The 14356-nt window shown below is 71.8% G+C and overlaps 4 protein-coding genes across 4 annotated transcripts; 3 read left to right on the forward strand and 1 right to left on the reverse strand.

The window, feature by feature from the left end:
• Positions 1 to 5: 5 nt before the first annotated feature.
• RING1 (ring finger protein 1) lies at positions 6 to 1240 on the forward strand (the record flags this gene model as incomplete). The annotated part of the gene is made up of 4 exons (XM_062600983.1): positions 6 to 166; positions 256 to 561; positions 785 to 953; positions 1065 to 1240. Coding segments are annotated over 4 exons (738 nt in total), but the record flags the coding sequence as incomplete, so codon positions are not given.
• Positions 1241 to 2518: 1278 nt separating this feature from the next.
• On the reverse strand, positions 2519 to 7361 carry VPS52 (VPS52 subunit of GARP complex). The gene is given in 21 exon segments (XM_062600990.1): positions 2519 to 2748; positions 2829 to 2947; positions 3038 to 3151; positions 3254 to 3317; positions 3426 to 3533; positions 3627 to 3667; positions 3670 to 3721; positions 3822 to 3945; positions 4051 to 4169; positions 4249 to 4404; positions 4487 to 4620; positions 4727 to 4784; positions 4885 to 5017; positions 5115 to 5215; positions 5292 to 5442; positions 5543 to 5718; positions 5816 to 5883; positions 6001 to 6076; positions 6202 to 6254; positions 7079 to 7169; positions 7254 to 7361. Coding segments are annotated over 21 exon segments (2157 nt in total). The 5' UTR covers positions 7326 to 7361; the 3' UTR covers positions 2519 to 2601.
• Positions 7362 to 7376: 15 nt separating this feature from the next.
• RPS18 (ribosomal protein S18) lies at positions 7377 to 8590 on the forward strand. Its single transcript, XM_062600991.1, has 6 exons — positions 7377 to 7479; positions 7738 to 7836; positions 7935 to 8021; positions 8107 to 8208; positions 8291 to 8382; positions 8478 to 8590. Exons 1-6 carry the CDS (start codon positions 7477 to 7479, stop codon positions 8551 to 8553), a joined length of 459 nt encoding a protein of 152 aa, XP_062456975.1. The 5' UTR covers positions 7377 to 7476; the 3' UTR covers positions 8554 to 8590.
• Positions 8591 to 9192: 602 nt separating this feature from the next.
• WDR46 (WD repeat domain 46) lies at positions 9193 to 13880 on the forward strand. The gene is made up of 16 exons (XM_062600992.1): positions 9193 to 9260; positions 9622 to 9703; positions 9807 to 9887; positions 10396 to 10508; positions 10622 to 10709; positions 10814 to 10875; positions 10969 to 11073; positions 11162 to 11312; positions 11379 to 11514; positions 11628 to 11727; positions 11830 to 11983; positions 12085 to 12232; positions 12331 to 12425; positions 12518 to 12613; positions 12726 to 12839; positions 13720 to 13880. The coding sequence occupies exons 1-16, from the start codon at positions 9193 to 9195 to the stop codon at positions 13864 to 13866; spliced, it is 1740 nt and encodes a 579-aa protein (XP_062456976.1). The 3' UTR covers positions 13867 to 13880.
• Positions 13881 to 14356: the final 476 nt, after the last annotated feature.

Below are 14356 nucleotides of genomic sequence, written 5' to 3' on the forward strand. Positions count from 1 at the left end.
TGCGGCCGGATCCCAACTTCGACGCGCTCATCTCCAAGATCTACCCGAGCCGGGACGAGTACGAGGCGCACCAGGACCGCGTGCTGGCCAAGCTCAGCCGGCTGCACAACCAGCAGGCGCTGAGCAGCAGCATCGAGGAGGGGCTCAAGATGCAGGCGATGCACAGGTTCGGGGAGGGGGTCGCGGGCGGGAGCCCCCGCCGTCGCGGCGAGCTTTCCTCTCCGCCTCCCGCGCCGTTTCCTTCGCTCCCCGCAGGGCGCAGCGGGTGCGGAAGCTGCACCAGGAGTCGGACAACACGACTTTCAGCGGCGGGGAGGATAACTGCGACAGCCGCTCGCACCTCAGCAACGCTTCGGCGCCCAGCCACCCCGAGGCGGGCCCGAGCCGCAAACGATCGCGAGCTTCCGACGATTCGGGGCCCGATCCCGATCCCGAAACGTCGCACGAAGGCGGCGGCCGCGGTAGCCCCGAGCCTGGCGCCGAACCGGGCAGCAGCGAGATCGAGCTCGTTTTCCGTCCGCACCCTCTCTTGGTGGAGAAGGGCGAGTATTCGCAGACCAGGTGAGAAGGCGCCCGAGCACCCGGATCGGCATCCGGATCCGTCCCCCGCACCGGGGCCAAACCTCATCCCGCTGCGGGATCCCCGATGGTCCCTCATCATCATCATCATCATCCCGCCGCCTTCCTCCCGCCTCCTTCGCTTTTGGCAGCGGGGTGGGGGGCTGCAGGAGCGGGTGGGGGGTGGTTTTCGGCGTGTTAACCCCCCCCCCCCCCCCCGGCTCAGGTACGTGAAGACGACGGCCAACGCCACGGTCGATCACCTGTCCAAGTACCTGGCGCTGCGCATCGCCTTGGAGGAGGCGCCGGCGCCGGGCCCCGAGGCGGCGGGGCTCGACGACGTCAGCGAGAAGCAGTACACCATCTACATAACCACGGCCGGCGGCGCTTTCACGGTACGTGGGGGGCGCCCGGGGTGGGGGGGGGGGGGGCTGGGTTTTTTTTTGGGGGGGGGGGACACACGTTTTTTGGGGGGGCGTGTGGGGGTGACGGCGTGCCTCGCGCAGACGCTGAACGGCTCCCTCACCCTCGAGCTGGTCAACGAGAAGTACTGGAAGGTCAGCAAGCCGCTGGAGCTCTACTACGCGCCCACCAAGGAGCAGAAGTAGGGGCTGGGGGCCCCCCCCCAAAACAGCACTGGGGGGGGGGGGGGCGGCCCCCCTCTCCCCCAAGGCTTGGGGGGGGGGGGGGGGCGGCGCTCGCTGTTGCTCATCAAGGTGGTTTTTTTTTTTCCTGCTCTCGCAAAGGGTCTGTGTCAGGCTGGTGCTCGCGTCGCCCCGGGGTGGGGTGGGGGGGTGCGATTTTTTTGGGGGGGGGGCACGGTGATACCCCCCCCCCGCCGTGGGAGGGGCGGGGGGCAGAGCCTGAGCGCAGCAGGGGGTGTGGTGTGGGGGGCGGGGCCAGTGCCGTGACGTGGCGCGGGGGGCGGGGCCAGCTAGCACGCTGCGGGTGGGAGGGGGTGGGGCCAGCTGGCGTCACAAAGTGGGGGGCGTGTGAGGGGGGGCGGGGCCAGAAGCGTGTCACGTGGCTCGGAGGGGGGGCGGCGCCGCCTAATGGTCAGCGGTGGGGCTGAGAAGGGGGAGGGAGTAGGCAAGCGGGGGGGGGTGGAGCCGGGTGACGTCACGTGGCTTGTGGGAGGGGTGAGTGCAGGGGGCGGGGCCGCAGGCGTCACGCGGGCAAGGGGGGCGGGGCCAACGAAGGGTCGCTCAGGGGAGGGGAGCGGGGTCGTGACTTAGTGGCGGGGGGGGGGGGAGGCAGGGACCGGCGCGCGCGCGCATGCGCAGTGTGAGGGCGAGGTCATGACCTAACGGTCACCTGCGCGGGCAGTAACGCCGTTAACGGTCAGTGGGGGGGGGGGGGGGAAGGGGGCGCGGAGGAGCCGTTGGGGGCAGCCCCACACCGACTGCGGCTCCTGGCTGCGACCCAAGAACGGCGGTAACGGTCGGTGGGGGGCGCGGAGGAGCCGGGGGGCAGCCCCACACCGACTGGGGCTCGGGGCCTCGACCTGAACATGGCAGTAACGGGTCAGTGGGGGGCACGGGAGGAGCCGGGGGGCAGCCCCACACCGACTGCGGCTCCTGGCTGCGACCCAAGAACGGCGGTAACGGGTCAGTGGGGGGCGCGGAGGAGCCGGGGGGCAGCCCCACACCGGGGGCAGCCCCACACCGGCTGGGGCTCAGGGCCTCGACCTCAACATGGCAGTAACGGGTCAGTGGGGGGTGCGGAGGAGCTGGGGGGGGGGCAGCCCCACACCGGCTGCGATCAAGGCTGAGGACCACCTGCCCCCCCACCCCCAAGCAGCAGTATGAGTGTGGGGGGAGCCTGGACCCCCCCCCCCCATCACCCAGCCCCACAGCACCTCCAAGATCTCCCCCCCCCTCAACCATCATCACCACCGCCCCCACCCCGGCGACCGCGACACAAGCGGCGCTGAGCCTCGAGGCACGGCTACGGCCAGTGGTGGTGGTGAAGTGGGGGGGGGGGGGGCTTTACTGCCGGGGAACGCGGGCGACCGAGGGGAGGGGGCCGCGGCAGCGGCAGCGGCTAGAAGTTGGGCTTGTGCTTCTTGAGCTCCACCATGAGGTGGTGGATGTTGATGAGCTCGGTGCGGGCCGGGAGGGCGCGCAGCGGCGGCTGCGACAGCACCTTGTGGAAGCGGTGGTAGTACTGGATCAGCTGCGTCAGGGCGCCCTGGGGAGGGAGCGGAGAGGCGGGCGTCAGCGGCTCGGGGTGCTGCCCCCTCCCCGTCCATCCCCACCCCGCGGGCTCACCTGGATGATGCTGGTGCCGTTCTTGAAGTTGCTGAAGGATCTCATGACATCCTGGCTGAGGGACTCCACGGAGGCTTTCCACGTGCTGGAGAAGCCGCGCACCAGCTGGGTCACCCGGGCTGCGGCGGCGGCGGGGAGGGAAGGGGTGAGCCGTGGCCGGGGGGTGGGGGGGGTCCCACCCCCATTGCCGCCGCCGCCCCACGCCTCACCCTCCTCCCCGCGCAGCCGCTCCAGCTGCCCCTTCTCGACGAGCGCCTCCGCCTCCTTGACGAAGGCGATCATCCCGCCGAAGGGCGGCGAGAGGATCTCCTCGATGAACTCCTGCGCCGGGCGGGAGAGCGACACGCGCCGCTGAGGCCCATCCCACCGGGGCGGGTGTCCACCCGCCCACCCGTGGGGTGCCCACCCGTGGGGTGCCTCACCTGGGGTGCGCGCCGAGAGCAGCTGCTGGAAGCCCTCCACCTCCTTGCTCTCCTCCACCGCCCGCTCCTGCGGAAGCGCCAGCGTGGGAGCAGGGACCGCTCGGAGTGGGGTGGGGGTGGGCACCCGAGGGTGCTGACTGGGTTCCCCAACCCAACCCCCTAGGGTGCTCCATACCATGAGGACGCCCAGCATCATGTCGTAGTTGTTAATGAGGAAGATGAGCTGCTCCTTGCGGGAGGAAAACTCGGCCGCTACCCGTAGCACAAAGTTCTCCACCTCCACCTGCGCGGGGAGGCGCAGCGCCGGCGTCACCGGCGGCCCTTCCCCCCTCCCCGCCCGGACTCCTGGGCCCCTCAGCACCCCCCCCCCGCCGACCTGCAGCTGCCCCAGCAGCGCGTGGGTCCTCTCGTTGGGAAGGTCTGGTTGATGCTGACGATGGCGGAGGAGAACTCGGCGTAGCGCCGGGTGATCTGCGGGGCGGGAGAGGGCCGGGTGTGGGCGGCCGCTGCCACCCCACGCGCCCCCCCCCCACCCGTCCGTCCGTCCGTCCGTCCGCCCGCGGCCCCTTACGTAGTGGGGCCGGGTGTCGAGGAAGCCGAGCTTCTGCGGGTCCGTGTTCTGGATGCTCTGGATGTTCAGCTCCAGGATGTGCTCGAAGCGAGGCCACAGGATCTCCAGCAGCGTGTCCCAGTACCTGCGGCGGGACGCGGCCGGACGCCGGGGCCCTCCAGCTCCGCCGGTTTTCGGGGATCCCCCCCCTCCCCCGAACACCCCCTTTCAACACCCCCATCCCGCTCACTTGTCCACGGCGGGGATGTTGCGCTTGGCCATGATGGCCCTGAAGCGCAGGACGATGTGGATGCAGAGGAAGACGGCGATGCTGTCGTAGCAGTCGCACGCGTAGGCGCCCATGTGTTTCTGCGCGGCGCGGGGCCGTCAGCGGCGCCGCCGCCGCCCCACGCCCGCCGGCCCCACGCCCGCCGGCCCCACGGCTCACCAAGAACATGGTCAACGTCTTGCCCATGACGGCGTTGAAGAGGTCCTGGGCGCTGGGCCCCGTCACCATGAAGAAGTCGCAGAGGAAGAGGTACTCGCGGCAGCTGTTGTCCAACAGCGCGTAGTGCTGGCTGCGGAACAGCGACTCGAAGGGGTACTGCGGACGGACAGACGGACGGATGAGCGGCGCGGACCCCCAGCCCGGACTGCCCCCTCCCCCTGCCGCATCCCCCGCCCACCCGCACGTCGCTCTTCTGGGCCGCGTGGGGCACGATGATGGGTCCCTCCAGCTCGGCCGCCCCGATGACGGAGCCCCGGTTGCCCAACGTGAAGATGGTGTTGCGGTTCTTCAGCGACGGCTTGGAGAAGAAGCGTGGCCGGCGGTCAAGGCAACAACGGGGTGGGGGTGCCTGCCCGGCCACCCCACCACCAGTACCACCACCACCAGTACCACCACCACCGAGCCCTTCGCAGGATATCTTTCTTGGCCGTGTCCTCCACGCCCATGAGATCGTCCTTCTCGGCCACCTCCTCGTACTGCAGGGCGGCGGGGGGTGGGGGGCAGAGACGGGCGTCAGCGCCGGCGCGGCGGTTGGCGCCCCCTCCCCCTCCCCGCCCCCCAACCCGAGAAGCCCACCTGGATCTTCATGAGGCGGCTGGTGTAGGACTTGAAGTAGGACAGGTAGATCTTGCTCATGGTCTCCACGTACTGCTCGCGCAGCTCCTGCGCCACGGCCCGCTCGTTGCCCAGCAGGAACTGGTAGAAGAACCTGCCGGCGAGGGACGCGCTGAGCCGGGCAGAGGGGGACGCGGCGCCCCTCCGCGGGACCCTCCCCCCCACCCCCCAACTTTGCCCCGCGCCCCCACCTGTACTTGAGCAGAGCGTTCTGAGGGATCTGGTAGTTGGTCATGGGCTTGCGGAACGAGTAGATCTTCTGGAGGACGAACTCACGGATCTTGGCGACGGCCTAGGAGGCGACGGGGTCGGGGGGGGCGGTGGGGGGGGGGAGCGTCGGCGGGCGCCCGCCCCGCCCCGCGGCTCACCTTAACCTTGAGCTTCTCCAGGACGTGCTGCACGTCGGCGCACGCCATGGTCTCCCTGAACGCCTGCTCCTTCACGTAGTTGATCTTGCTGTTGAGCTCGTGCAGCTGCTCCAGGAACTCCTGCTCCGTCACCGGCACCTCCAGGATGGTGCTGAGGCGACGGCGGGCGGAAGAACGAATCAAAGGGGGCGACGCGGGCGTCACCGGAGCCCCCTCCGGTGTCCCCACCTCCCCACCCATCCCTGTCCTACCTGATCATGGTGGCCGGCACCACCAGCTCGTCCACCAGCTGGCTGAGCTGGCTCCGCACGGCCTGCCGGTTCTTGAGCCGCAGGTTCATGGCCACCGACTGCTCCTGCAGCGTCTGGATCTCGGAGCTGATGCTGCTCAGGTCGCACTGGAAGGCGCTCAGCATCTGCTCCATGCGCTGCGGAAGGGAGAAGGGCGCGGTGACACGGGGACGGCCGCCGCCACGGTCACGGGGGACGGCTGCCGCGGCCACCCGCCGCCGCCGCGGGCCTCACCTCCAGGATGGCGTCGCAGGCCGTGATCTGGTTGTGCAGCGACGCGATGTTCTCGCTCTCCTTGATGTCTGCGGGCGCGGGTAAAGGCGAAACGGGACGGGGGGACGCGGGCGGGTGACACCGGGGACGCGTCCCCTTCCCCTCTCCCCCCCCCCCCCAACTCCCTGTCCCCTCCTAAAGGATACAATCCCGAATGGAAGCGCGTTCCACTTCCTGCAGCTCCAGCTCCACCTGCTTGGAGTACTGCCGCAGATCCACGCCCTGCGGGGAGGAGCCCGGGGGGACACACGGGCCTGTCACCTGCGCCCCATGGAGGGGTGGGGAGGTGGGGGGCAGGGGACACGCTCGGGGACGTGTTGGGGACACCCCGACCGCGGCGGCCTCACCGTCTTCAGGGCCTCCTGCACCAGCGCGTCCTCCAGGTTGGCCTGGATGTGGACTGGGAAGGGGCGGGGCGGCCCTGCGTCACCGCCGGGCCCCCTCCCCTCCCCCCCCAAAACCAGCTCCCGGTGTCCCCCCACCCCCCAGGCCACCCCGTGCCCGCCCCCAAGGGTGGCGGCTCTATAGGGATCCCCCCACTGCCCTCCCGCGCCGGCCCCATGGAGCGTCCCCGCGTCCCCTCGCAACGTCCTGGGTCACCACCTCCCCTCGCTGGCCCCCCCCAACGTCCCCGTGTCCCTTCGCCACCTCCCAACAGCCCCTCGGTCCCCAGTCCTGGGTCACCACCTCCCCCACTGCCCCCCCCAACATCCCAGCGTCCCTATGCCACCCTCCAATGTCCCCACGTCCCCTCGCCACCCCCCAACGTCCCCACATCCCTCAGCGCCAGGTCGCTGCCCTCCCCGACCTCCCGCATCCCCTCATCACCCCCCGACGCCCCCGCGTCCCTCAGCGCCAGGTCACTGCCCACCCCCCGACATCCCCGTGTCCCCTCATCACCCCCATAATGACCCCACATCCCCTCATCACCCCCCAACGTCCCCGCGCCCCTCAGCGCCAGGTCGCTGCCCACCCCCCGATGTCCCCGTGTCCCCTCATCACCCCCATAATGTCCCCACATCTCATCACCCCCCAACGTCCCCGCGCCCCTCAGCGCCAGGTCGCTGCCTCCCCCCCCAATGTCCCCGCGTCCCCTCATCACCCCCCGACGTCCCCGCGTCCCTCAGCGCCAGGTCGCTGCTCCCCCCCCCCGCCGCCCCCGCGTCCCCCGGCGCTGAGCCGCCGCCGCCGCCCCCCACCGCCCGGCGCCCCGCTCCGCCGCACCGTCCACTTCGTCCAGGATGAACTCCTCGGCGGCCAGGTCCAGCTCGGCCTCCGTCAGGCCCAGCTCCAGCGGCGGCTCCTCGCTCCGGAGCTGCGGGGGACCGAGCGGCTCAGGCGCCGCTACCGGAGCGGAGCGGGGCGAAGCGGCGCCGGGCACCGCCCGCAAGGTACCTACCGCGCCGCCATCGCCGCCCTCCTCCTCCTCCGCCCGCAACCCCAGCGGCTCCGCGCCGCCCGGCGCCGCCATGGCTGCTCCCGCCCCGCCGGCAGTCACGTGACGGCCGCGCCGGCGAGCGCCGCGGCGTCACTTCCGCCGCCGCCCCCGGTGGGGAGCGCTGTGGCGCCACTTCCGCCCTCTCTTCCGGTGGGGAGCCCTGCAGAGCGCCGCGGCCGCAGCCATGGTGGGTGCGGGCGGGATCGGCCGCCATCGGCGCCGCGGCGGGTCGGAGCGGGCCGAGCCCGCGGCGGGAGGGGTCCGCGCTGCGGCGGGGAGCAGCGAGCCCCGGGCGGGGGAGCGGGAGCGGGGCGGCGGGCCCGGTTTGGGGACCCCAAGGGAGGAGCGGGGCGGGGAAGGGCCGCGATGGCGATCGCGGAGTGGCGGCCGCGTCGCAGTATCCCCGCGGTGACCGCGCCCGTGTCCTCCCCCGTCCCCCTCGCAGTCTCTCGTCATCCCCGAGAAGTTCCAGCACATCCTGCGGGTGCTGAACACCAACATCGACGGGCGGCGGAAGATCGCCTTCGCCATCACCGCCATCAAGGTGAGGGGGGGGCCGTCACGGAGCGGGGGGACACGCGACCCGCTGGCGCAGCAGCGGCCCCGAGCCCGCCTCGACGTGTTTTCGCCTCTCCTCGCCAGGGCGTGGGGCGCCGCTACGCGCACGTCGTGCTGAGGAAAGCCGACATCGACCTCACCAAGCGGGCGGGCGAGCTCACGGAGGACGAGGTGGGTCCCGCGGGACACCGGGCGGGTGTGCAGCGGCGAGGGCCGGGCAGCCTGGGCGACCCTAACGCGACGCTGCTGCCCGCAGGTGGAGCGAGTCATCACTATCATGCAGAACCCGCGGCAGTACAAGATCCCCGACTGGTTTCTCAACAGGCAGAAAGACGTTAAGGACGGGAAGTACAGTCAGGTGAGGGGAACAGGGGAGGCCGAGCGCCGGCCAGAGCTGGGCTGTCGCACGGATTGCTGAGCCCGTCCGTGTCTCCCTGCAGGTGTTGGCCAACGGGCTGGACAACAAACTGCGCGAGGACTTGGAGAGGCTGAAGAAGATCCGGGCGCATCGAGGCTTGCGTCACTTCTGGGGGTGAGGAGGGGGACGGGGCCGAGGCGGCGGGGGGACACACGGGGCGGCGCGTGGGCTCGGGCCCCGGCCTCTTAACGCCTGCTCTCCCTCCCCAGGCTGCGCGTGCGAGGCCAGCACACGAAGACCACCGGCCGCCGGGGCCGCACCGTGGGCGTCTCCAAGAAGAAGTAACCCGCGGCCGGCACGTAATAAAGCACCGTTTCTCATAGCGGCCGTCTGCTGTCTGGGTGTGCGTCTTAGCTGGGGGGGGGGTGTTGCGTGGGGTGGGGGGCTCTAGCGCCGGAGGCGTCTCGCGTTAAGGTAGCGGCCTCGCACAAGCGCGTGCGTGGCGGGGGGCTGTGCTGTGCAAGGTTCGGCAAAACACATAGGGATGCTCGCAGGGGAGCGGGACTTCGGGGTGGGACGTGCTGGGGGCACTGGGTGGGCAGCGCCCTTGTGATTCTGGTGTGCAAGCCCCGCCCCCTCCCCCGTTCCACGTGCTCTGGGTGTGGCCTCCGCAAAGGTGGCTGCGCTCGCTTTGCTGGGGGCGCCTGCTTGCCCTCAAGAAACATGGCCGTGCTAATGTCCCATAGCTGTGTGGCTTTCCTCGACAAACATGGCTGTGCTGCCTTTCGTCTGCCTGGCCACCCTCAACAAACATGGTTGCACACGCGTTCTCCAGCCTCTTCGTGCCCTCGACAAACATGGCGGCGCTCCCCTTTCCCCCAACACCCTTGACAAACATGGCCGCACACACCACGTCCAGCCCCCACCTTGTGCCCTCAACAAACATGGCGGCACTGCCTTTTCCCCTGACCTCCCTCAATAAACATGGCGGCGCTCCCTTCCCCCGGCCGCCCTCAAGAAAAATGGCCGCACACTCATTCTCCAGCCCCCCGGTGCCCTCAACAAACATGGCGGCGCTCGCCTTCCCCGCCCAGCCCCGCCCTTCGCCCCGCCCCGCTTAGGGCAGCCGGCGCGGCTTTAACGCGAGCCGGGTCCTGATTGGCCCTGCTCGGAGCGGGGGGAGGGGCTCCGCGCCTCCTGATTGGCTGCGGCGCGCGCGCGGGGGCCCGGAAGAGCGGGGCCGTGACGGCACGTGGCGGCGGATGGCGGCGGCGGCGGCGGCGGCGAGCGGGGCGCCCCGCGGGGGCCCCACGGTGAGGGGCGGCGGAGGGGAGGGGGAAAGGCCGCGGGGGGGGGGGGGAGGCGGCAGCGCGGCCCCCCCCCCTCACCCGCCCCCTCCCTCCCGTAGCCCCGGCGGCGGCGGCGGCGGCGGAGCAGCGGCACCGGCGCGGCGGGAGATGGCGAGGAGCGGGCGGCCGCCAGCACCGTGTCCGGGGTACGGCGGGGCCCCCCCGGGGGGGGGGGCGGAGGGGAGCGGCGGGGGGGGGGGATCCCGGTGTCCTTCGCGCTGCCACCGTCGCTGTCCCGTGTCCCCGCAGAAGAAGGACCCGTTCCCGGGCCCCGCGCCGCTGCCGCGGCCGCGGGTGAAGCGGTTCCTGCGGGGGACGGAGAAGAAGCAGGTGAAGGAGGAGCGGGGGGGGGGCGGATTTGGGGCGGTGGGGGAGGGAGAGGCCTGGGGGTCCGGGGGGGAGGGGGCACGAGGTGGGGGGTATTGGGAGGGAGTCTGGGGGGGTATTTGGGACTTGGTGGGGGGGGTCTAGGGAGGGTTTTTTGGGGGGGAGCCTGGGGGGGGTCCCTGGGGGTGATACAGTCTGGGGGGGCCCTTTGGGGAGGCTGCGGAGGGCCCCTAGGGGCAACATATTCTGGGGGGGGGCCCTTTGGGAGGGGTTGGGGGAGATTGAAGGGTTTGGGGGGGGGTCCCTGGGGGCAACACGGTGTTGGGGGGGGGCTTTGCGGAGGGGCTTTGAGGAGGCTGGAAGGGTTTGGAAGGGGGGCTGGGGGGGGGTCCCTAGGGGTGGCACGGCCTGAAGGGGCCCTTTGAGGAGGGGATTGGGGGGGGGGCAGAGGTCAGGAAGGAGCCTGGGGGGGGGTCCCTAACTCACAGCCCCCCCCCCCACCCCCTCCCAGCCCCGGGCGAGGAGCCAGCGCCTGCGGGGCCACCTGAAGCTGGCGGAGCGCCGGGAGGAGATGGCGGCGGCGCGGGCCGCCCGGCTGGACCTGCTGCTGCCCGAGGAGCCCGGGTGAGTCCTCGCGTCCGTCCGTCCGTCCGTCCATCCGTCCGTCGCGCCCGACCCGGCCGCGTCGCCCCCCCTCTCACCTCCCCGCCCGCTTCCGCCTTTTTCTCCCGCCGCAGCTTCCTGGAGGTTGATCCCGGCGAGGACACTTGCACCGTGAGCCAGGCCGACATCGCCGCCGCCGTGGACATCGCCAGCGCCGCCAAGGTGGGCTGGGGGACACCCGTGGGGACACCCGTGGGGACACCCACGTGGACGGGGATGGAGGGGGGGGGGGTCTCACCCGGCGCCGCCCTCCCTCTCTCCCGCAGCACTTCGAGCTGAGGCTGGAGCAGTTCGGACCCTACCGGCTCGATTACACCCGTCCCGGGCGGTGAGCGCGGCCCGCGTGTCCCCGCCGCGGCGTCGCCGGCGCCGCCGCCTTCCCCTCGCGTCACCCCGTCCCCCGTTTCCCCCGTCCCCCCAGGCACCTGCTGCTGGGCGGCCGCCGAGGGCACGTGGCGGCGCTGGACTGGCAAACCAAGGCGCTGACGTGCGAGATCAACGTCATGGAGACGGTGGCGGACGTGACGTGAGCGCGGGCGGCCGGCGCGTCCCCCCTCCCCGTCGCGTCCCCAGCGCCGTCGTCCCCAGCGCCGTCGTCCCCCTCCCCGCCGCAGGTGGCTGCACGCCGAGACCATGTTCGCCGTGGCCCAGCGCCGGTGGCTCTACGTCTACGACAACCAGGGCATCGAGCTCAACTGCCTCAAGCGCTTCCCCGACGTCCTGCGCATGCAATTCCTGCCCTACCACTTCCTCCTGGCCACGGCGGTGAGTTCCCGGCTGCCCGGCCGCCCGCCGCCGGCGGCGCCGAGCTGACCCTCGCCTCCCCCGCAGAGCGCCACGGGTTTCCTGCAGTACCTGGATATCTCCGTGGGCAAGGAGGTGGCCGCCACGTGCACGCGAGGCGGGCGGTTGGCCGTCATGGCCCAGAACCCCGCCAACGCCGTCGTCCACCTGGGCCACAGCAACGGTGAGCGGCCGGCGCCGGGCGCACGCGGAGGCGGCGGCGGCGGCACCGGCACCGTCCCCGGGTTCTTACCGTCCCCGTTGTCTTTTCGGCGTTTCCCATCCGCCCGGCGTCAGGCACCGTGACGCTCTGGAGCCCCAGCGTCAAGGAACCGCTGGCGCGGATGCTGTGCCACCACGGCGCCGTGCGGGCGCTGGCCGTCGACCGCGGCGGCACGTGAGTGGGGGCGGCGCTTCGGCGCGCGTTTTTACCCCCCCCCTCCCCTTCCTTAATCCCCTAATCCCTCCCTCCGCTGCAATCCGCTCCCTCCTCTCCCAGGTACATGGCGACGGCCGGGCTCGACCGTAAGCTGCGGCTCTTCGACCTGCGGACGTACCGGCCGCTGCAGGCGCTGGTGCTGCCGCAGGGCGCCGCGCACCTCGACTTCAGCCAGCGCGGCTCGCTGGCGGCCGCCTGCGGGGACGTGGTGCAGGTGAGACCCCCCCCCCCACACACACACCCCCCCCGCACCCCACAGCTCCCCAAAACACCCGCGCTAACTGCCGCCGCCGACGTCTCCTCGCCGGCCGCCAGATCTACCGGGACGCGGCGCTCGAGCTGCCCCGCAAACCCTACCTGTGCCACCGGCTGCCGGCGCCGGCGCACGGCCTCCGCTTCTGCCCTTACGAGGACGTGCTGGGCGCCGGGCACGGCGCCGGCTTCGCCAGCCTCCTGGTGCCAGGTAAACGGCGGCGCGGGGGCCCGCGGGCGCCGGCGGGTTGTTAAACCCCCCCCCCCCCACCACCACCAAAAACAACCCCCCCCCAAACCCCGGTGCAGGCGCCGGCGAGGCCAATTTCGACGCGTTGGAGAGCAACCCGTACCGGAGCCGCAAGCAGCGGCAGGAGTGGGAGGTGAAGGCGCTGCTGGAGAAGGTGACGGGGCGCCGGTGGGCTGGGGTGGGGGGGGGGGGGACACCCAGCACGGCACCGCTCACCCCCCCCCGTCCCCATCCCGCCGCCGGCAGATCCCGGCCGAGCTCATCACGCTGGACCCGACCCGCCTGGAGCGCGTGGACACGGCCAGCATGGAGCAGAAGCGGCGCGAGAAGGTCCAGCGGCTGGTGAGCGGCCTGGGGGGGGGGTCGGGGGGGGGGGATGTCACCGTTTTTTTTTTTTTTGGGGGGGGGGGCAGCTCGGGGGGACGTCGCCCACCCGTCCCCGTCTCTCCCGCAGGGCTTCGACCCCGACGCCAAGCGCAAGTTCCAGCCGCGGCGCAAGGCCAAGGGCGGCGGCTCGGCCGGCAGCCTGCTGCGGCGCAAGAGGAAGGTGGCCCACGAGGAGCAGCGGGTGCGTCCCGGCGTCCGTCCCCGCGTCCCGGCGTCCGTCCCGCCGTCCCCGTGTCCGTCCCCGCGTCCTCCGTTCCCGCCGTCCCCGCATCCCACCGTCCCCGCGTCCGTCCTGCCATCCCCGCGTCCTCCGTTCCCGCTGTCCCTCCGTTCCCGGCGTCCCCCGCGTCCATCCCGCGTCCGTCCCCGCGTCTGTCCCGCCGTCCCCGCGTCCGTCCCACCGTCCCCACGTCCTCTGTTCCCGGCATCCCCGTGTCCTGCCGTCCCGCCGTCCTCGCATCCGTCCCGCCGTCCCCGCGTCCCCACATCCTTCTGTCTCTCTGTCCCTGCATCCCGCCGTCCCTCTGTCCCGCCGCCCCTCTGTCACACCATCCCACTGTTTCGCTGTCCCTGCGTCCGTCCTCGCGTCCATCCCGCCGTCCCCATGTCCTCCGTTCCCGCCATCCCTCTGTTCCCGGCGTCCTGCCGTCCCTCCGTCCCCGCGTCCTGCTGTCCCTGCATCCTGCCATCCCAGCTGTCCCTCTGTCCCTGCGTCCCGCCATCCCTGCGTCCGTCCTCGCGTCCATCCCGCCGTCCCCGCGTCCTCCATTCCCGCCGTCTCTCTGTTCCCGCCGTCCCCGCGTCTGTCCCGGCGTCCTGCCGTCCCCGAGTCCTTCCGTCTCTCCGTCCCTGCATCCCGCCGTCCCTCTGTCCCGCCGCCCCTCCGTCACACCATCCCCGCATCCCGCTGTCCCTGCGTCCTTCCATCTCTCCGTCCCCGCATCCGTTTCTCCGTCCCTCTGTCCCCGCCGTCCCTCTGTCCCCGCCGTCCCTCTGTCCCCGCCGTCCCCGCGCCCCTCCCCTCCCCGCCGTCTCCTTCGCTCACCTCCTCTTCCTCGCAGGCCGCCATCCGCCAGAGCCTGCAGCAGCGGCAGCAGCAGCAGCCGGCGCAGAGAGCGGCGGCCCCGGCGGCCCCCGCCCGCCGCTCGGCTCTCGACCGCTTCAAGAAGCAGCCGGCGCCGCAGCCGCCTTCCTCCCGCCTCCATTAAACCTTCCCCGCGTCCGTCCGTCTGTCCGTGCGTCCGTCCCGTCCCCAAGCAAGCGGCCCTCCCCCGCCTCGGCACGGTTTTTATTGCCCCAAAGCCGCGCGCGGACGCTCCTCGGTCCCGTGGCGTCGAGGCCGGGCCTCTGGGGAGGGGCAGGAGGTGCGGGGTCCAGGTCCACGTCGCCACCAGAGACGGGTGAGAGAGGCTCCACGTATGACGTTAGGCCGCCTCGGTCCCATCGCGTCGCGGTTTGTTCTTTGGGGAGGTGCAGATGATGCAGGTCCAGGTCCACGTCACCACCAGAGATGGTCGAGAGCAGCCAACCATCACGTATGGAGCCTCCTTGGTCTCATCCATCGAGGCTGGTCCTTTGGGGAGGTGCAGATGATGCAGGTCCAGGTCCGCGTTGCCACTAGAGATGGTTGAGAGCAGCCAACCATCACGCATGGAGCCTCCTTGGTCTCCTTGCGTCAAGGCAGGTTCTATCAGGGGG

The sequence above is a fragment of the Rhea pennata genome, unplaced genomic scaffold (genome assembly GCF_028389875.1).
Source record: "Rhea pennata isolate bPtePen1 unplaced genomic scaffold, bPtePen1.pri scaffold_182, whole genome shotgun sequence".
NCBI lineage: Eukaryota > Metazoa > Chordata > Aves > Rheiformes > Rheidae > Rhea > Rhea pennata.

Excerpts from the sequence above, each read along its gene's own strand:
- WDR46 (XM_062600992.1), top strand. The coding sequence starts at position 9,193 with ATGGCGGCGCTCCCTTCCCCCGGCCGCCCTCAAGAAAAATGGCCGCAC. Across the intron at positions 9,261-9,621 it reads ACTCATTCTCCAGCCCCCCG|GCGGCGGCGGCGGCGGCGGA; the intron begins GTGCCCTCAACA and ends CCCGTAGCCCCG. Across the intron at positions 12,614-12,725 it reads GCGAGAAGGTCCAGCGGCTG|GGCTTCGACCCCGACGCCAA; the intron begins GTGAGCGGCCTG and ends TCTCTCCCGCAG.
- RPS18 (XM_062600991.1), top strand. Across the intron at positions 7,837-7,934 it reads TCGCCATCACCGCCATCAAG|GGCGTGGGGCGCCGCTACGC; the intron begins GTGAGGGGGGGG and ends TCTCCTCGCCAG. Across the intron at positions 8,022-8,106 it reads GCGAGCTCACGGAGGACGAG|GTGGAGCGAGTCATCACTAT; the intron begins GTGGGTCCCGCG and ends TGCTGCCCGCAG.